At 35.4% G+C, this 21,525-nt stretch overlaps 1 protein-coding gene across 2 annotated transcripts in view; it reads right to left on the reverse strand.

Annotated features, from left to right (window-relative positions):
• Positions 1-91: 91 nt before the first annotated feature.
• ZNF385D (zinc finger protein 385D) overlaps positions 92-21,525 on the reverse strand; it is a 1,012,439-nt gene continuing 991,005 nt past the window's right edge. For both annotated transcript variants that reach the window (XM_011974768.1, XM_011974769.1), the window contains 4 exons: positions 16,253-16,486; positions 4,457-4,635; positions 2,951-3,052; positions 92-388 (listed from right to left, as the gene is read on the reverse strand). In XM_011974768.1, the coding sequence (XP_011830158.1) occupies positions 155-388; positions 2,951-3,052; positions 4,457-4,635; positions 16,253-16,486 (749 nt within the window). In that variant the 3' untranslated portion in view covers positions 92-154. The remainder of the gene's footprint in view (positions 389-2,950; positions 3,053-4,456; positions 4,636-16,252; positions 16,487-21,525) is intronic.

A 21,525-nucleotide genomic window follows, 5' to 3' on the forward strand; every position in this document is an offset into this window, starting at 1 on the left:
CCCCCCTTGTTTATAACCTTTTCAATTCACTATCAAAAGTCCTGGCTCTTCAGATATACTTTAAACTATAAATAAACACTGCATAGTTCTCTTTGTTTGTTTTGTTTTTTGTTTTTTGAAAAATTATTGCAGTACAATTACTCCTATTTGGAATTTAGTAAGGAGCAAACAGCACAGGAGTGTGGGCGGTCCGAATGGGTCCAGGAGCTGGCCGCAGGAGTGCTGGAGGAAGAGCAGAAGTCTGGAACAGTGTTGCTGCTGGAGCAGTTCGAAGACTGAAGGGGGAACTCACAGCCACTGCTGCTGCAGCTGCTGCAGCTGCTAGAGGATTTGGTAGAATTCGTGGCGCCAATGGCTTTGAAGGTTCTTTTGAAAATACTAATTTTACCTGCAAGGGAGAAAAAGTATTGTAAAAGAACAACAGCTTTGGAATCCGTACTTAAAACCCAAAATGGTAGGGAGCTTTTAAAATATAGCAGTAAACAACTATAAAGAAAAAAGCTTCACACTTGTGAACTGACAACAAAGAAAATGGGAGGTATAGAACATTTTCCTTTTGGAAGAGTTGGAAGATACTTGAAAATGGCCAACCAGGAATGCTTGAAAAGTCCTCCAGAAAAGTACTCAGCAACCTTATTTTATTTTATGTTTGTTGAAAATTATGCTTTCAGAGGAAAGTATTCATCATGAGAAAATATAGAATATTTGTATCACCCTTTACACATACATTAACTATTAAAGAGGATACATTTCTAAAGAGATTTTTAATGCTGTCAAATGCCATTGGACTATCCAAGTGTGTAACCTGGGTTACACAGAGAATGTTGTTTCCAATTGTATGAAGCACTATTCAAAATAAATAAAAACAATAAAATTCCACTTTCAATAGAGAAATTTTAAAAACAACCAAAAATTCCTTTTCTCTGCTAAATTTTGACACGTTCCACTTTTTCTTTGTGCAAATGGTAACCACATTTTCTCAATCCTTCTCTACAAAGCCAGTTCATTCTCTGGCTAGTAACATCACAAAATACCTGTTCTCACTGAGAGAATGTTCCCATTTGTGGAGTCAGTAACACAGTGATAGTGAAGAAGAAGGGTTTAAATACTAACAGCAACACAATTCTGACTACTCTGTTTATTTAAGAACCATTCACCTGATTGTCAAAAGCTGCATCTATGCTGGACAGAGATAGCATTCAGGGTTATGACTAGTGGTGCTGAGGCACTGTGCAGAATTCTTCGCCTCCCAATCCAGCTAAAATTGTGTCTTTACAGAAAAGTAAAGTAACTTCACTTTTTTAAACTTTTATTTTAAGTTCAAGGGTACATATACAGGTTTGTTATACAGGTAAACTTGTGTCATGGCTTGTTGTACAGATTATTTCATCCCTCCAAATTGAGAAGGAACTTCTCCCTAACTCATTCTATGAGGCCAGCATCATCCTGATACCAAAATCTGGCAGAGACACAACAAAAAAGAAAACTTCAGGCCAATATCCTTGATAAACATCGATGCAAAACTCAACAAAATACTGGCAAACCAAATCTAGCAGCACATCAAAAAGCTTATCCACCACGATCAATTAGGCTTCTTCTCTGGGATGAGAGGTTGGTTCAACATATGCAAATCAATAAATGTGATTCATCACGTAAACAGAACTAAAGACAAAAACACATGATTATCTCAATGGACGCAGAAAAGGCTTTCAATACAATTCAACACCGCTTCATGATAAAACTCTCAATAAACTAGGTACTGAAGAAACATATCTCAAAATAATAAGAGCCATGTATGACAAACCCACAGCCAACATCATACCGTGGGCAAAAGCTGGAAGCATTACCCTTGAAAATCGGCACAATACAAGGTATCCTCTCTCACCACTCCTATTCAACACAGTATTGCAAGCCCTGGCCAGGACAGTCGGGCAAGAGAAGAACATAAACAGCATCCAGATAGGAAGAGAGGAAGTCAAACTATCCCTGTTTGCAGACAAAATGATCCTATATCTAGAAAAATCTATAGTCTTGGCCCAAAAGATCCTTAAGCTCATAAACAACTTCAGTAAAGTTTCAGGATACAAAATTAAATAACTTCATTTCAAGTTATTTGTTCATTTGAACAAAATGGGCAATGCTACTAAACTAACAGGACAGCTTGTACTGGGGTCTCATAATAGATAATCGCAGTTTTCCTTTAGTTATGTTTTCATGTGTCAGCAGCACATAATAGCATCAAATAGTAATAAGATCTAATTTGAATAAATGTTTCAAAATGCATAATTTAACTTAAATTATACATCAGTTGTTTTTAACTTTTCATTGAGCTCTGAGTCTCTCCGATGAAAGCTACGGTCACTTCAATCAGAAACAAACTAACAAAACAAAATAATATACATGTTCATCAATATTCATCTACAACGTCAAGATGTTTCACACAGGTTTCCTCTAAAGTCCTACCAAAATATCCAGGTCAGGACATTATAATAGTATACTTACTAATATAAAAAGCTTATTTGCAGTCATGGTAGAGGAAATACCTACAAAGTATTTCCTGGGTTTTATGCAATGTCCTTGAATGAATAATTAAATAAAATAAGCTACACTTTGAGACTGTTACTCAAAATCCAAAATTGTTGAGGATACCAACAATACCAATACTTTGTCTCTTAAACATATTAAAAAAGATATACATGAATTTGTTTCTTCCTGACCTTCTTTCCAAAAGTACTAACTTATATCAAGACCAGATTTCATGGGATTACTTATTTGACTCAAAAGAGTTTGGTTTTTCTCTTTTCCCTATGATCTATGACAAACCTGAGCTCAACTCAAAAAGGTAAAAGGTACTGGGCTGTGGTTAAAGGTGGCAAAGTGCCAGAACAAATCAAGAAACCAATAATTCCATTCGGGAATAAAGGCTGGACTCTTGCCAAATGACACTCACCCCCAGTGGATGTGCTGTCTTCTGTAGTTTGTTGTAAGGACTGTATTTAGGTTTCGGGGGCTTCCCAGCAGCTCTGTCTTTGTGCCTTCTACTGCTAATGTGCTATTAAAAGTAATTTAAAATGACAGCTTTAAAAAAGTCATCTCCAAAAACCTGTCACAAATATTGCTTTAACCTGGGGAAAGATATTCATTATTTCATGCAAGTTTCAGAGAGACAAAAATAAAAGATCATGCACTTTTGTCCTGAGATTCTGATGCCTTGAGGATATATATATTTTATGCTATCCATATTTTATTTATATATATATATATATATAGTTTTTTTGAGACAGAATCTCGCTCTGCCATCCAGGCTGGAGTGCAGTTGCACGATCTCAGCTCACTGCAACTTCTGCCTCCCGGATTCAAGCAATTCTCTGCCTCAGCCTCCCAAGTAGCTGAGATTACAGGTGCCCACCACCATGCATGGCTAATTCTTTGCATTTTTAGTAGAGATGGGGTTTCACCATCTTGGCAAGGCTGGTCTTGAACTCTTAACCTCTTGATCCACCTGCCTCAGCCTCCCAAAGTGCTGGGAGTACAGGCATGAACGACTGTCCCCAGCCTATTTTAGTATATTTTTAAACAAATAGTAGTGTCTTTTTTTTTTTATTTCCTAGCTTTTCTTCTTATCACTGCACACATCTCTTTTTCTGTCTTTTTTTTTTTTTTTTTGAAAAGCATTTACAAAGGAAAGGAATGTCTAAAGGAATTTTACATGCAAATAAACAAAGATGCCCAGGAACGAATGAATTTATTTCCATACTAATGTTTATCCTCACATTTGTACAGTCAAATGCCAAACCCTTAAATTCTAAAGATAAATAACTAAGGTGCATAAAATCAGTAAAATATTGTACATATGTATAAAACAAAACACAACATGAGGGCTGGACCTTCAGTTGGCAATGTATAAATGATCGCTTTGGAAGGCTATTCATAGTAAAAATGAATACAACATGATTAGTCATCCCTTTTGCAGGTGGCTGCAAGATCTAAACATACAGTACAACACCATATAATAAAACACATAAAATAAAAGAATAGCTCAGTATAAAATTAGTTGCAGCATGTAAATATCTAAACAAATAAAAATGGAGTACTGCAAATTGACCTTTAAAGAAAATCAACACTTTTGAGTGGAAAATCTGGTAGAGAAAAGATCTGATATCCCTTCTCCACCCACTCTTCATATACAAGAATAGTAAAAACTCACTGCCAACAATTTCTGAAAGGCTCTAGAATCTATTACATTTTAGTATTTCCTCAAGCAACTAAAATAAGCATAAATAAATCAGAACAGTGAAGGTAAGATAAGTGGGTTAACAGATGGGCAGATGGAGGGATGGATGAATAGATGGGTGGATGGGACAGAAAGACAGAAATAAAAATGAAGGAAGCACACACATCCTGCTTATAAGGCTGTCCCTTGTTGGTTTTCACTCCTAGAATACTTGCTGCTTACCTGTTTAAGTTGTGTTTCCGAGTTGACGTGCACATCACAGATTTCACAGTGAAATGTTTTATTTTGGAGGCCTGTATTTCCTTTATTAACAGGTCCTTTGCCTTTCACTCCTGCCCTAGGAAAGGCTTTGATAGTGCCACTTCCATTCCGGGCTTCCAGCATGGTTTTGTGCTTAGTACCTGTCAGGAATATTGAAAGGAAGGAAGGAAAGGAGGGAGGAAAGAAGGGTGGGAGGAAAAAAAATCTTAGCTAGTATATACTTTTAAGAAACAGTACAATAACAAAATTTGATGCCTCATTTTAGTGCAGCTTTTCCTGGCATTATGGGCAGAAGTATATACATGATACAGCAGACTGTAACAATGTGCCTTCATCACTTTACATAATGTTATTAAATTATTCATTTTTTCTAATGCTCCACATTACAAACAAGTGCCATTAGTATAGTAACAAAACTTTAGAGTCCTGAGGGGAAATTAAATGGGTGTGATGTCATTTCATTTCCTCTTGATACTAACAAGACATAAATGATACCTGACGAGGAAGAGTCATTTAGTTGCTAAAGGTATAGCTGGAGGTGATGTGTAACAAGCGTAATCAGTTTAAACATGGTATGTTTATAGAAGTAGCACTAATTAAATACCCACTTTCTAAACAGAATACAAACAAGCTTTCTTGGCTATATATTTTAGGTTCAGAGAGAGAGAGAGTAATAGTATAAAGATCTTAATGACTCTGAAAAACAAATCCATTTTAGAATAGTAAAGCCCACACTGGTGGGCTATATAAACAAATGACCAAGAAGATGAGGGATGAACTCGTAACCCAAGCATATACACGATGGATCACTGCTTCTTTTTAATAAACAAATAACATCTTCAGGCCTTCACACATCATTCATGTAGCTCTAATTGTCAACCGTTAACAACATCTGTGTTTTGTTTTCTTGAGATCACTGTAGTTACATACTGTTCATAATGACAGTTTTCTCTCAGAATTTTGCTCAAAATTTCTTTTTTCTTAGAGTTGATAAGTATTCTTCATTTTTTTTCTCACTTGGTCATGTGTTTTTTCTGTGACATTTTCTTTTATAATCGTTTGTGTTCTTTCTGCCATTCTGATTTTAGAAATATTTGGTAGTAGTTTCCCCTGACTACTTGTATGTATTAGACTGTACATTCTGCAACCATTAAAGAAATGATTCTCAACTTCTGAGTTACAGACCAGCTTCCAAGACACTAAGTATTAATGAGGAAAACATGTTGTGAAGGACACTCGAGGTCACTGCAGATGACGTTATATTAAGTAAGGGACAATAAATAAATTAAACAGGTTTCTAGCCACATGTTTCGCTCTTCAAAATGATTACTTTTTACTGAGTCCAATACAAAAAGTAGTCATTCTTACAACCTAGATGGCCTATTTTAAATATCCATATTCTTATCCATTCTTATTAAAATGTCCGTATTTCAACACATTAGAGAAAGGAAAAAGTCAATCTCTCGCAGGAAGATTGGAGGAATTGAAACGTGGAGCCAGAGAACTGCTCCCATGTAATGACGGTGATGCTTCACGGGAGCTTATTTTCGGTCACCTCCTTTGCAGTATAGTGAGCACAAATGCTTTCCACTGCAGCTGCAAATGACATAAGTGGGAGCTGAAGATGACATAAGTGGGAGGAGGGCAAAGAAAAAAAGAAGTCCTAGGGAGCAAGAAACAAAATACGTAGATGATTATGAAAACTTCCTTATCCGAACAGACGATTTTATACCCTTTTTTTTTTTTTTTTTTTTTTTTCTATGCAGCTTCTTCAGTGACACTGAGAAACATTAGCAGGGCTAGTTTAGCTTAGGAATGCCTAAGAAGTTAGTAGGAAATTGACTGTCATCCTGATTTTCTTGAGGCATTCCAGATTCACTTTTGGTTAATATCGTCTGTGATTGGTAGCTGGTGTTTCATAGGTGGTAAGCTGAATGGGTCCAAATACTATTTTAACTTATTCAATAATATTTAAGTCATTTATGTTGATTGGGAAGGAGAAAAGCCAGGCATAGGTGACTTGTCTCAGCGTTGAGTATTAAGTGTTCAGGAGATAATGGAAAATTTAAGAGATTTGGCCCCAATAGTATGGCTCAGCAATAGCAGGCAAAGATTCAGAAAATATGGTGCTTCTCAGAATATCTTTGGCAAGCTAAGGCCCATCTATGTCATGTTTCTAGAGGAAGAATAGAAATGGGACATATGTGAACATTTTAGAAACACTCATCTTTTCAGAGTCATTGGGTTGTTAGAATTATTATTTAAGCATAGTCTCTTCATAGAAGCTAGAAAAGATAGGACAATTAAATATACCCATATGTTATAAACATACACTTACACACACATGCACATGCACACACACACAGGTATACATATGATTATGGCAACATTGGGGAAGGGAACTTCAGCTAGTAGCTTTGACTCTAGGGTTACTACTCACTATTAAATGGAGTAGAACTGTTATACAGTGTAACCTTATACATTTAGTAACATATTGTCAGTCATAATTGAATAACTATTAGATAGTTTTATAAGATCTTAAAACTTCAGTAGGCAGTAAGGGTAGCAAAATGCAGCTAAAATTTAGTAAAATATATTCTTAATTATAAAGCATTTACATTTATGAGATAAAATGTGCAATAATATAAACATAATTAATATTAGAAGAACCCCTTTGTATTAAATCTGTAATACGTTTCAGATACTGTGCTAAATTTTTTACCTACTCACAGCTATCCTATGAGTTAGGTGCTATTATTATCCCCATTTAGGAGATAATAAACTGAGACTCAGAAAGACAAGTTACTAGCTTGTGGTCACAAAGAAGCATTACTGGATGTCCTTGGCAGGAAGAAAGTAAATTTCTAGCTAAGTTCCTGTTCTCACTCATAGGTGGGAACTGAATAATGAGATCACTTGGACTCGGGAAGGGGAACATCACACACCGGGGCCTATCATGGGGAGGGGGGAGGGGGGAGGGATTGCATTGGGAGTTATACCTGATGTAAATGACGAGTTGATAGGTACAGCACACCAACATGGCACAAGTATACATATGTAACAAACCTGCACGTTATGCACATGTACCCTAGAACTTAAAGTATAATAATAATAATAAATAATTTAAAAAAAAGAAGAAATCCACTAACAATTTCTAAGCCACCTGAATTCAGTTACACACAAATCTTTAATTTTCAATTTTGTTAATACTGTCTTTTCTAAACTTGGAATTTGAGTCTACAATTCTCCGTCCATCCCCGCCCCCACCCCCTGCTTTTTCTCATAATGCTCTTTTTACTGAGCAGAGCGCCACAAACGGTGACACTTTGCAAGGATGTGGCGCTGTCTGGCTGGTGGTCTCCTCTGGCTTCAACATCATGTAAACATCTTGCAAGGCTGTCCCTTCTTTTGTGATGGCCCAGCTAGGCAGTCACAAGTCTACTTCTGTACTACGCTCTTTCCTCTGAGGAGAGACTCTGCAAGGAGCTAAGTGGACTATTTTTCCCTTACCACTTCTAAAAGGCTGGCACTGACGAATACCTTCACTTAAAGCTTCATGATTTCTGAAAGGTGAAATCATACCTCGACCACAGTCTAAATTCAGCACAGCATAAGGCTCCAAGAAATCATATACATATATATATATGTGTGTGTGTGTGTGTGTGTGTGTGTGTATATATATATAGCTTTCTGCTTAATTGTTTATTTTGGAGTATTTGGGGGAAAGATACATATTATGCTTTTATCTGTAAAAATCAAGTTACTATGGGGGCAAGGGACTAGCCTTCCCTTTTGTTTCCCATCATTCTCATAATTCCTCATTTTAGCTGACTTTCAAGTTTGGTACTGGCATAAAGAAAAGATAGGTAAACAGGAAAACTGGCAAATGACTAAAAAATTAAATAAGTCACACGTTAGAAATAATTTATTAGGTCATAAGAAAAATTTAAAAAACAAATTAAGAAAAAAAGCCCCTAATTCCACCAACTAGAGGTATATCAAAAAATTAATAATAGTTATCATGTACCAGTCTTTTATATTCTATTTGTACACGTGAATTTTAAAAAGTTGGGATAAATTAGCTAAAGTGGCTTTGCATAAAACTCCTGTGAAATTATATATATACTTTTAGAAATGCACATGATTTTTAATGACAGCATAGACTTGTAATACACAGAGATGATATATTTAACCATTATCTAATATTAGACATTTGTATTATTTCCTTTTATTTCCCTATATAATTATGTTGTAATGAGCATCCTACTCATTAAATCTTTTATCACATTTTTGATTGTTTCCTTGGGATAGCTTTTCATAAGTGGTATTATAGGGACAAAGAATATAACTATTTTTAAGTCTCTCGATTCAAACTGCCAAATTATTTTCTAAAAATTACAAGGAAAGTTTCAGAGGAGTTTACTTTATAGGGAAATCTAGTTGGCATAGTCTAAAAATTTTGCCCCTCTCTAAAATAAATTTGAATACCTTTAAGTTTAGTTTTTCAGAAGGCTCATTAAATACTATTTAATAGCATCTGACTAGATTTTTAACAAACTCATACAATTGCCAGCAATAATTTAGTTACCATCATATTGACAAGCTCAATGATTCAGCTTATAAATAGGCAGTAAAGTGGTCATGGTCAGTCTCCATACAAACAGCAAAATGCAAAGGTGTTTTTTTTTTTTTTGCTAAGGTGTTTATTTATGATATTTGGTATAATAGTATTATAACTCTGGTGTGTCCTAAGGAAGGAAAACGCTCTCAAATCTACATACCTAGAATGTGTAATTAGCATCAAACACCTCCATGTGTTCTTTATAAATCTCTAAATATCAAGTTAACCTTTTATTATGTTGACCTCCTATATAGTATGGATTTTCCATGTTAATTTTTTCCTAGAGAAGAAAGCTTTGGTTTACATTATTAGAATATCAAAAAACATTAAGCACCTGGAATGGCATCTAGGTATCAGGTGACCAAATATTGCCCCAAATGAGAGAAAAAAAAAATTCTATCATTTCTATTAGTTCCACGGTTGAAAGTAATTTGCTGATTTACCAGTAATATATCCAAAGTCCAATTTGGAAAGGTGAAAATAGAGACAAAGAACACAAGAAGTCTAAAACAGAGAAAAAAATAAACATGCTTTTTTTTCAGAAATGGCCCTGGAGGGAAAGTTCTGAAGTCATTATGGGGTAGGAGACAAGCCACACAATGGACCCTGTGACCAAAGGAAACCCAGGGAAGAGCTCTGCAGGCTGAGGGACCCAATGGGCAGAACACACGGCTTATCTGATAGTGGAGACAAATGTGTGAAATCAATATAGCAGCAAGCCTTGAAATTCCAGCCTGTGAAGAGAAATATCGTCAACATCCAGAAAGCTTTCTTTATCCATAACGCCCTGAAAGTGTGACTAGAGAAAACACTAAGTCTCTCCCATGCTTCTCCAGACACACACTGAAAAATCTTTATATGCACCCATTTCTTCTCCTTAAAAACGAAGCCCTTCCTTAAGGCCATGGAAAACACCACATTGCTTCTATATCCATTCCCCCAAGAAAGCCTAACGAAAGGTCTTAAACTTATTAACGTGCAACAATTAGTAAATGGACAAATTAATCACACTTCCATAGTATAAATGCAATATAATGCTGTCTTATTTATAAAAGCAGTGCACTTGTTTGCTTTTTGTGTAAACTAGTTTTATTTATTTTTTATTTTGTTAATGAAAGCAACAGATGTTCTTGGCAGAAAATTCAAAGAGCACAGAAGTACATAAAGTAAAAAGCAAAAGCCTCCCCACCTATCAACTTTAAGCTCCAAGTCCTCAGTAGTAACAGATTTTCACATGTATACTTTCAGAAATGTTTTAAATATCAGTGATTTTATATGAGGCATAGATGGGAAAAATGACACAGGTTGAACATTTCACTGTTTTGCACATGAAACCTCATTTAACAAGAATAGTCATATAAAACAACACAGCCAAAAAATGCATCTTGACACATTTCTGAAGTCACTCATTCTGGTTGTTAATCAGTGAGAAGTCACCAAATGTGAAATTAGTAAACCCTAAATGCTCACAGTGATGTAAAAATTGTTTTATTAGGTAATATGCCTCAAATCATTTACTATCACAATCCCCCAAACATATTATTTATGAATTATAGCTCTAGTACATAGAAACTTCTGTGACGATAAAAAGATTCTATATCTATACAAATGTATGGCTAATATGGTAGCCATTAGCCATGTGTAGCTCTTAACCACTTGAGATGAGGGCACTGCAACAGAGAAATGGGACTGGCAATTAATTTCAATTTAAATAGCCACCTGAGGCTAGTGGCTGTCATTTTAGATAGTACAACTCTAATATTCAAATATGCCCTGTATGGCCGTGTGGAGCACAGGGAGTTAAGAGGCTGTTTTCTTAATCATTTGTAGAAAGTTTAAAGAAGTTACAACAGAAGAATTGTGATAGATGAGTCTCTATCTTTATTTTCAATTAAAGGGAAGCCTTATCATTACCCTAGAAGACGTTGAATAGAAGTGGCAAACAATCTTTGGGCCTTAATAGCAATAAGGTCATGAACACTGACCACAGCTGAATGGTTTAAATGAGCTTTTCACATGAAACAAGTATATATTTCACTTCTGAATACAGAGTCACAATTAGACATGGACTTCTTGAAGACAATGACTAGGTCTTTCTCATAGTAGATAGTCAAGGAAAATTAACTGGGGTATTAGACATCAATACAGATTGATAAACAAATACAACTATTTTTTTTCATTTGTAAAAAGAAAGTTATGAGCTCAGGCTCTAGAATTGTGTGGGACAGATTTTGCCTCCATTAGCTGTGTGAACTTAGGTTTCTTTGTGCTTCAATGTCCTCATTTATTTTTAAAAAGGAAATTATCTGCTTTATTGAAATGTTGTATTAAATGCATTTATTGTTTTAAGGATTATTCTTGACACTTCGATCTGCTCAATAAATTTTAATCAATCTTCTCATCCTTCTTTTTTACATTGTTGCTTTTGTTAAGGCAAAAGTTTAGAACTCTCTAAGCATTTTAAAATTTAGTAAAGTCTGTCATTTGATAACTATCTTTTCTTCATATTGAAACTTGGTAAGGGGATAGAATAAGCTCTGTCTAGAGATATAAAACAAAAACTAGAATGTGTTTAGCAAAAATTATCCAATGTTACTACTTCAAGTCATTACCAGAAAAATCTGCCCAAATTAGTAACGAGCTTTAACTCAAAGGTTTTCTTCTTTTTTTCTTTCAAATTATAAAGAGAAAACCATCAAAATTAGCTAAGCAAAGCACTACCTACTAGGATATTTGGGGGAATATTTTTTGTGGGCGGAAATTTTTTTAAAGAAAAAGAAAAACATCTTTTGTAATATTTGTATCTGTAGCATACAAGTCGAGGGAAGGGCTTCCAAATCTCTTTAAAAAACTATATCCTCTTAAGGTGTTTAAAAAATTCTTAGACTGTGTTGTAAACACCACTAGTTAGCTCAAAAGAGGTACTTCCCTTTCCAAATTTAAAAAAAAATCGAAGTAGGAATGCCTCTGTTCAAATCCTGTATTCCAATCTTACGGAATACATATCAATTAATTACAACTCCAAACGATTACACACTAGTGAAAAATACAAAGGGAAAGCAAATGAAAGAACATAATTGATCCCCAAATAATGCCAGCAGCAGCTGTGGTCATACTAATAATCATGACATAATATTTGATCCTTAAAAATGCCAATATGGCTTCTTAACTCCATTAGCAACAGAGAAAGAGAAAGAGAAAGAGAGATAGAGAGACATATATATACAAAAGCCCAGAGAGGACAACTGGCTTGCCCAGGTCTATAGAAATGTTCTCTGCATATCTGGGGGCAAAATTTACGTCTTATCACTTCTAGTCCATTCTGCTGTCCTATACCACTGACAGTGTCTAATGGAAGTCGCATTCCCAAAATTTGCCTGGGGTCATTTGTTTAGAATTCAGAATGCATTTTCTAAGATTGAAAAACATGTTTTGAAAGATCATTGGCTTTCCTCTCATAGATACACATTTCTATACTTAATGCTACAGACCCTATTTTATGTATATAATATGTTTCTAAAGGGGAAAAACAAGAAAAACACTTAGAACTATTATTTGGATGCACGGGAAACATTTTCCCACCCTGCAGCCTGGCTGCTTCAGACCAGAATTGACCTTCAAACCTGGTTCCGTGAAAATATAATCCAATCTTAACACTAGCTTTCTTGTATCTGGCTCTGAAAGAAAGCAGAGCAGTGTTTTTTAAGCACTATTAGAGGGGCAGGGATAAGTGTAGGAGACAGTGGAGGTCTAAAGGTGGGGCATTGATTGCGGTCTTCTCTGAATGCAGACAATGGAGGGGTATATTTAAAGAGAATTTAGAAAACAATCATTAAATGAACTAAATGGCCTAGGCAATCTACTTTCTACCAGCACTATGATCTGGAAACTCTAAATAACATCAGTGATAAAGGACTACTCCCTAAAAAATATTTTGTTAGTCTATATTTTAAACAATTAATGTGGTTACTATTAAGATTTAGTGTATATTAAATTCACAGATTTTTATTGCTTATCTTATAACAGACACCACATGAGCTCCAGATACACACAAACTCAGCAACAAGTTTTTGTGTCATTAGTAAGTTCATAACAGTTCCAAATACTTTGAGCTCACTAAGGGCACAGTTCATGCATTTAAGCCCAGTGGTATTACATCTTTTTTTAAAAAATGTAAACATTAGATTATAAATTAACAATGATAGCACGGTGATTATAAATATGAAGAAATAGAATCGGAATTAATTTAATTCTGTCATTTTTCATGACTATTAGAAGTTTTTATGTTTAACACAGTGAAACGGAGTGCAGCCCAGAAAGTCTGACCATTTCATTTGGTCAGTCCCAATGGTCCAACTTGGTAACTGGCTACATCACGCATTCCATTTGGGCTGCCTTCCTTTCCCTCTTTCTTTTACCCACTCCCTTAACCTCCTTTGCCTCCCTAAGAAACTATTTGCTCTCAAATCCATGTCTCCAAATCTGCTTTTGAGCGAGTCCAAGCTGAAACACACCACAATGATCATACAATGAATCCTACATTGGTGGCTAGTATTCCTGGCAGAAGAGCAGGTATCTCTAGATTTTCTCTTCCTTATTTTGTTCCCTGGATTTCCTCATACCACATCTTAGGGAGAAGATATAGACGGAGCCAGCATGCATGTAGCAGTTGTTTAGTGCAGGTAAGATTGCATTCACATTTATCAATATCTAGAGGAAATCCTAGACATGGTGAGCCTCCCAACACTGTTCAAGTTACAAATAATAGAAGCTGAATCTGAAGATCAAAAATGGTGGACAAAGGGGGTCAAACAGCATCTATTTATCTGTCTTTTCTTCTTCCTTTGCTACCATTAGACCTGACATAACTTGCTGGTACAAGTCTAAGTAGAGCTCTAAAATGAGCATTAGGCCAGGATTCTGGAGTGGGTTCTTTTCAGAACAGAAAAAGATCTCTGATGCAGGAAGGAAAATACAGGGAAAAGGAAACTCGAGGAGCAGCTTAGAAAGAAGGCAAGTGGCTGTGGTCCACTGAGTAGGCGTAAGGTTCAGAGAGAACACTCTTACAAGGGAATTCAAGTAAACGGTGATAGTCACATTTCACCTCCTTAAACTCTTGGATAAGATTCTTATAATAGTTCTCAGCTCTGCCTGCAAAACACTGAAGTTTTATTTATTTTTTCTCCAAAAACTACAGCTTCCCATGACTCGGATATAATAATCAGAATCCCTGGGCATAGCGCCTGGGTACACACATTTTTAAAGCTCTGGGGTAATTTTGACACACAAAGTAGAGATAAGGACCTAGAAGCAGAATAGGAAAAATGTTGCCCTAATTTGACAAGTAATTCCTTCTTTGTTTCTTAATCAGATGTTTCTAATAAGAATTCAAGAAGAAAAACTCCCTATTTATTTATTTATTTGTTTGTTTGTTTGTTTGTTTGAGACAGGGTCTCACTGTCAGCCAAGCTGGAGTGCAGTGGCACGATCATGGCTCATTATAGCCTCAACCTCCTAGGCTCAAGAGATCCTCTCACCTCAGCCTGCTGAGCAGCTGCAACTATAGGCATATGCCATCATGCCCAGCTAACACTTTTTTTTTTTGTAATTTTTTTGTGGAGATTGGGGTCTCCTTTTGTTGCCCAGGCTGGTCTCAAATTCCTGGTCTCAAGTGATTCTCCTACCCCAGCTGCCAAAGTGTTGAGATTACAGGTGTAAACCACCACACCCTGCCGAAATTCTTGATAAATAAACTCTAGTCTCAAAATTGATGCCTCCTCAAAAGGAATGTGTTTCTCAGTCACTATGTGGAATGGGCAAGGATTCTTGAGAAATAAATGGAATGCCAATGATGTTTATACTCTCCCAAATATCTTACATTCAAGATGAAACGTATTTGCATGAATAAACACATGGAAAACCTGCAAGGTATAGATTCTGCCTTAAGGCCAGGTACCTTTCTGTGTTTCTTAGTACCTGAACTCTTACTGCAACTAATGTTTTTTGCAGGAGGAAGGTATGTGCTGAAGGAATTGTTCTCCATCTGCTATTACTCCTTAGAGTCTTGAAGTCAATACTTGAATATTACCAGTGCAGCACAATGGCTGGTCAATGACTCAACATACAGCTGCAATATTAACTCAGGGCATGATTCACAAATGATTCTTCTTCTATTATAGTTGCTGACAGAGTCCTGGCAACGAACCCAGTCTTTTAGAGAAAAGTTGATTTTGGCAATGAATCCAGTCTTTAGAGAAAAGCTGATAGTTGATTGAGAGTGTGTGCGTGTGTGTGTGTGTGGGGTGTGTGTGTGTGTACACAGATGGGGGGGCATATATGTATATACGCACACATACAGAGCAGCAAAATGGAACCACAATATATGAGCATATTGGGAGAGAATTTTGTCCTGGCTTGTCAGTATTCCAGTATTTTCCTTCCTGCTATGGGAATTAGTGTTGAAGTCAGACAGATCTGGGTTCAAATCATGGTTCTGTAACTTAATTGGTTATGTTCCATGCCTTCTCTGAGCCTCAAACAATTGAAAAGAATAACATTTTTAAGTTACTGCAAAGTTGTTGGAAAGAGTAAATAAAAAGAGTAGATTTAGAAATCACATCTGAATGGCTGCACACAATAAACATTTTCTTAAGTTTAATTGTCCAGTCCCATAGATTTAGCCCAAATGACATTATTTTTTCATAAAAATCAAAATAGAGGGGTTTTAACCAAAGGTGCTTAGAGTCATGCAACAACACATTTTTCAACAGTACTACGGACACAGTTTTAGAAAATGTCACTTAGAGGCGAATGCATGGAAATATATAAACTAGAAATCGTATAAATGCAAAACATATTTTAGGACTATATTTCATTTTATCTCCTAATGTTTAAAAACACACACACCCCCCCACACACACACACACCCCCCATGGCCTTCAAGCCCTGGAAACCACCTCTTGTCCCTATATAAATGACACTTTGCTTGTCATTTTTATTTTTTAATGGTTAATGATTTCCATGTAATAATTGCCAGTTTTCCTCTACCCCTTTGTCCCCTGCTGCAAAAGATCTAATCTATTCAGAGGAAGATAATTGCAGAGCTGTTGAAACAAAAAGAAATCGCTGCATCTCACCACTGTTGTGCGCCTCCAGCTGCGAGGCGGAGTTGACAGCAACCTTGCATAGCGAACAGTAAAGAAGCCGTTTTGCCTTTTCTTCCTCGGTCTCAGTAGAAGGACATGAGCTATTGCCAGTGGCTGTCGTTGGGCTTTTTTCCACTTTAGAGGTGATCTCAGTTGTCATAACACTGCTTTTGCGGATTTCCACAGTTGTCGTCGTTGATATTGCTGGTGTCCCTGCAGTACCATCTGTATTCGAAAAACACAGAGAAAAGGGGGAAAAACAGTGATATTATCATTCCCTATTCAGGAATGTATCACGAATATTGCATTCTGCTTTTAATGATAAGAGCAGCTAGCAATTGCTGTTTGTCAAGGACGCATCAATCACCTCATAAAAAAATTTACACAGATGACCATATTTAATTTCATGTATTAAAATAACACTCTCAGATGATTCTTGAACATCAACATAAATACAAGTTTAAAATATTCCATGGGGTAAACATCCACAAATTTCTCTTGTTAACACATAGCCTTAGTACAACAATATTTATAATATATTGCAGTCTCTCAATGCATATTTCTAAATGGCTTTTTCTAGATTTTTAAACAATTAAAATAGAAGATAAATGCTTTTAAGATACTTTGAATTTCTTTACTACTTGTCTATTTTGCTTCTTTCTTTCATTCTTTCTTTTTTAATTAAAAAACAGGTACAGATCCTTTTGCACTATTTATCCAAAAAGAAAAAGAAAAAGAGAAATTGGAGGCCTGATGCCATAATTGCTTTGACCAGATCAACAGTTCAGAAAATCATTGCTCTACTTACAAAGAGTTACAATTCAACCCAAGGTACAAAAATCATCAACATCAAAAGAAGAAGAATTCTAGTCTGGCGTATCTATTAAATACATGCCCTGTACCAAGCTGTACGCAGGGAGTTTGTGGCAAAAATATTCAGACATCAGTAGCCACTATTCACAAGGAATTCACAGGATGGCCACACCATGCTGTTGTCACATTGTTCTAAGAGTTAAATGATCACGAAAATGTTGAGACACTGTCACTCTACAACCCTTCTGGCTCTAAAGTCTGATGCTAAATCTGGAGAGATCGATCTCCAAAGTAAAACTACCCTGTCTTAACTTTATTCGGGTATGCACAGCTCCCCTTCCAAATATGCCAGTCACTGTTATGTTAGCAATGTTTGCCATACCCAATAACAAATTGCAAATAAGCTCTACACTCATATCCTATCTACCCATATACTACTTTTTTGCCTCTCAGCTGGTTCTTAACTTCCTCTCCAAAATATTCCTAGGCTGCCTCTCCAGCTACATCTGCTATTGAAACTGTCTCTCATTCCGTATACTGCTATGGTCACTATCTAATGCTACGTTGAAAAGTTCATGATAAAGAGACTTGGCAAGGATATAAGGACCAATGGTCTGTCTGCAATTAAGTGTTGTCTGCATAAACGCTTACTTCTTGTTAGTTCATTACTATCAAGAGTTGACTGCAGCTACAGAATGACTGTTAACTGGGATATCCCCTTTCTTCCAGGCATCGGGGTGAAAATATAGGTGAGGTTTTTTATTGCTTTTCTAAATAGGGCATCAGAAACACTAGTCAATAAAAAGAGAAATGAATCCTTGTTTAAGGGCTGTTGTATAAAAAAATTCATCTGGATCTTATTTTCTTTGCCTGACACTTCACACACTTTCAATCACTTATTTACCTGCTAAGATCATCAAGTAAGTCTCTTTCAGTGTCATAAAGAACATTCACCAACCAAGTGTTCAAAATCATGCTGCAAATATGTGTCTCATGGCTAGAGAAAAACAAATAAAATTACCCTAACACTAAGTTATGTCATTAGAATACATTTATTCCCTTGCACACTGAAACGTCCACTCCCTGATTAGTTTTTATTTGCCTGTTAAGGTTCCATTATTAAAATAAGAAGTGACAGGCAAAAAATATCTCTGAGAACCTAGAGATGGAATAAAACATAACAACTTTAAGATGGTGCCATAGCTGTTTATTGCCCCCTATATGCCAGAAATGATTGTTTGAAAGCATGAGTATATGTAACTGTGAATAAACAACAAGTAGTTAATTTGCTAGGTGTTTTATATACTTAAAATAATTGTATATATTTATAAAACAATTCCATTTTTTATATTGTATAAATTGTATGTATTTATAAAATAATTCCACAGTACAGAGCTGAGAAAATGAGAAAACTCCAGAAGTTAAGAAAATGTCCCAAGGACACACAAGTAGTATATTGTGAGCCAGAGCCAAGTGTTTCATGGAACAAGAAAATTAGATTTTGAGGCAAAAAAAAAAAAGAAAAGAAAGAAAGTTAGGAATGATACTCTTGGCCACGACTGTGATTCTCCACAGTAAGGTCACAAGGAGCAGTGGGCTAAAACCACTAAATTGTTCTTAGGATCAGCTCTATCAGGAGTGATAACCATAAATACAGATATTATATTTAAACTTAGTTTGGCCACACACTGAAGCTAGTGTGATACTGTGGGTATTTACTTCATTGAAGTCTGCTAGGGTAAAGATTTCCCTAGTACTACCCTGCTCTAACAACTTTTCCTCTGGATTGACTTGTTTATTTGGTCTTAATCTGAAAATGGCACATAGCATAGATCATAGTAATCCTAAACTAACTTTCCTATTTATAGTGCAAGTTATTGACAAAAGCATAGAATAAACAAAACCATGAATCTTTCAATTCCTGTGACATCTACGTTAGTGTTTCTCTGACCACAGAGAATAATGTACATTTATACCAAAGACAACAGAAGATTAGAGACATCAGATTCTCTATGCCTAGGGCTTAGTGAAGTATTAACATTTCTTAAGGCAAGTTCCTTGCATGAGACAGGCTTAGGGGAATTAATATCAACACTCAACTTCTGGTGCATCTACTTTGTGGAATACTTTTGACCACATAGCTAACCATAAATCTGTTATTTTCTAAGCATGTAGTTAGTGTGAAAGAAATATAACATTATATTTTTATCTTAAATGTAATATGTAGAACTTGACTCCATAAAGATAGGAATACTATTAATTTATAAGGAGTCATGGATTTTTCACTTACCTTTGTTTTAGCAGTGATAAAGGGGTATTTTTTAAACCAAGAAAGTAAGGTAAATATATTTTAGCATTATGGCTTATTCAAAGAAAGTCAACTGTTCTATATAATGCATGCAAAATTACATAGAGCAAAGAAGTTTACTTTAATATGGTACATTAAATGACCAGTTATAAATAATTATTATCCACACGTTAAAATAGAATCTTAAATGAATGATAATGTTAACAGCATATACCCTTGACATGATATGATGAAAATTACCTCTGTGGTCTTCCTGCTCATAACCCTTGTCTAACCATGAGAAAAACAGAAAACAGAGCTAAACTTAAGGACATTTATCAAATTCCTGACCAGTACTCCTCAAAATTAGCAAGACTATCAAAACGAGGAAAGTGTGCGCAACTATCACAGTCTAGGGGAACCTAAGGAAATATGAGAACTCAGTGTAATGTGGGATCCTGAATGAGATTCTAGGGCAAAAGAACATTAGGTAAAAACTTGGAAAATCAAATAAAGAATGGGCTTTAGTTAACACTAATGTATAAATATTGATTCATTAGTTGTGACAAATGTACCATATTAATGTGAGATGTTAACAATAAGAGAAGCTAGATGCAGGGTATATGGGAACTTTCTGATATATTCTCGTATCTTCTCTGCAAATCTAAAACTATTCTAAAATTAAAGTTTATTACTTTAAGAAAAACAGAATTATAACCAGTCAACAAATGGTGCATCATTAAAGTTATTTTGTAGAATCATAGTCAGAAAGAACCTTCATGGCTTTAGAGCACAGTTTTCTTAATTTTTAGATAGAGAAGTTTCAGAACATTTCTCAAGGTCACATAGTGCTCTGAGATAATAACTAAGACTTGACATTGTATCTCCCAATGCGAAATCTAGTGCTTATTATCTTAACTGCAGTTACTCATGCACTCAACTTTATTCCATCAACCTTTATTAAGCAACTATTTTGTGGTAAGTCTATCCCAAGCCATTGGGATAAGAAGGCCAATAAATATAGATCATGTACTTAGTGACAAAATAGTTTATGAGATATCCCATAAAGACTTGAAATAATAACTATTATTATAAACTTAATAATTCTTAATCTGCTTTGTTCATTGCTATATTCTTGCACTTATCCTTGGCATGAAATGGGCACTCAATAAATATTGAGAGAAAACAATGAATAAATTACCAACAATAGCTAATCATCATGGAAGCACTTTTAAAATATTTACAAGTATTAACTCATTCAATCCTCATAGAAAAACAAGAGGTACACAACATTTTTATTATCATCATAGCAACAAAATTGGGGTATCTCCATACCATACCAAGTTTCAAACTGTGTTTGAAAACTTGAACACAGTTCAAATTTTCAAATCAAAAAAAATGATTTGAACACAGTCTGGCTCAGTTGCACGTGCTCTTCGTTTATTTTTTATTGCTTAAAATTTAATTGTTTATAAAATAATTTGAATTAGTCTTGATTTATTATGCATGCTGAAAGATAACATATTAAACATTCGACTATAAAAGAAACTAAGCATGGCTCAAGCTAGAGTTAATTATGTATATCCAAACATCCATTATGCTAAGGTATTAAGTTGCTCAAAACCATTTAGAAGGAGGAAAGAAAAGGAAAACCTATAGCTCTCAACCAACCTCTTGTGCAGAATGGTAAGAATAAACCACAGGACTTAACTGCACCTTTTTTTTCCCCCTCAAAAGACGAGAAAGTAGGAAAATGATTCGCTTTTCTTACTGTTTCCCAAAGGCTGATTCAGATTTCTTTGCACCAAAGACTCTGGAACAATATATGTGACAAGGAGTTAAAAATAATGGGTGAAATTCAGTGAGAAGAGAAAGATTTGAGATGGTTGGGGCTTGCATTTCTGTGCCATTTTTCTGCCAGTGCCCTGTAGCAAATATTCATTATTACAACTGTCGCTATTTGGCTTTGGCATCAAAACAGATTGCTAATACGTTGTGGAATGAGGCTTCAGTTGAGAATCAAAGGAAACGTCAGTATTCAAAGTGGCCCATTTGTGACCTTCATCTTGTATAAAAACACTGTAAGTACTTCTTTAAAAAAAAATCCATAAAGCATAAGAAAGGATTCCAAAAAAAATCAACACTTGAATTTTGGATAGTAACA

Source organism: Mandrillus leucophaeus, unplaced genomic scaffold, assembly GCF_000951045.1.
Source record: "Mandrillus leucophaeus isolate KB7577 unplaced genomic scaffold, Mleu.le_1.0 Scaffold149, whole genome shotgun sequence".
Lineage (NCBI taxonomy): Eukaryota > Metazoa > Chordata > Mammalia > Primates > Cercopithecidae > Mandrillus > Mandrillus leucophaeus.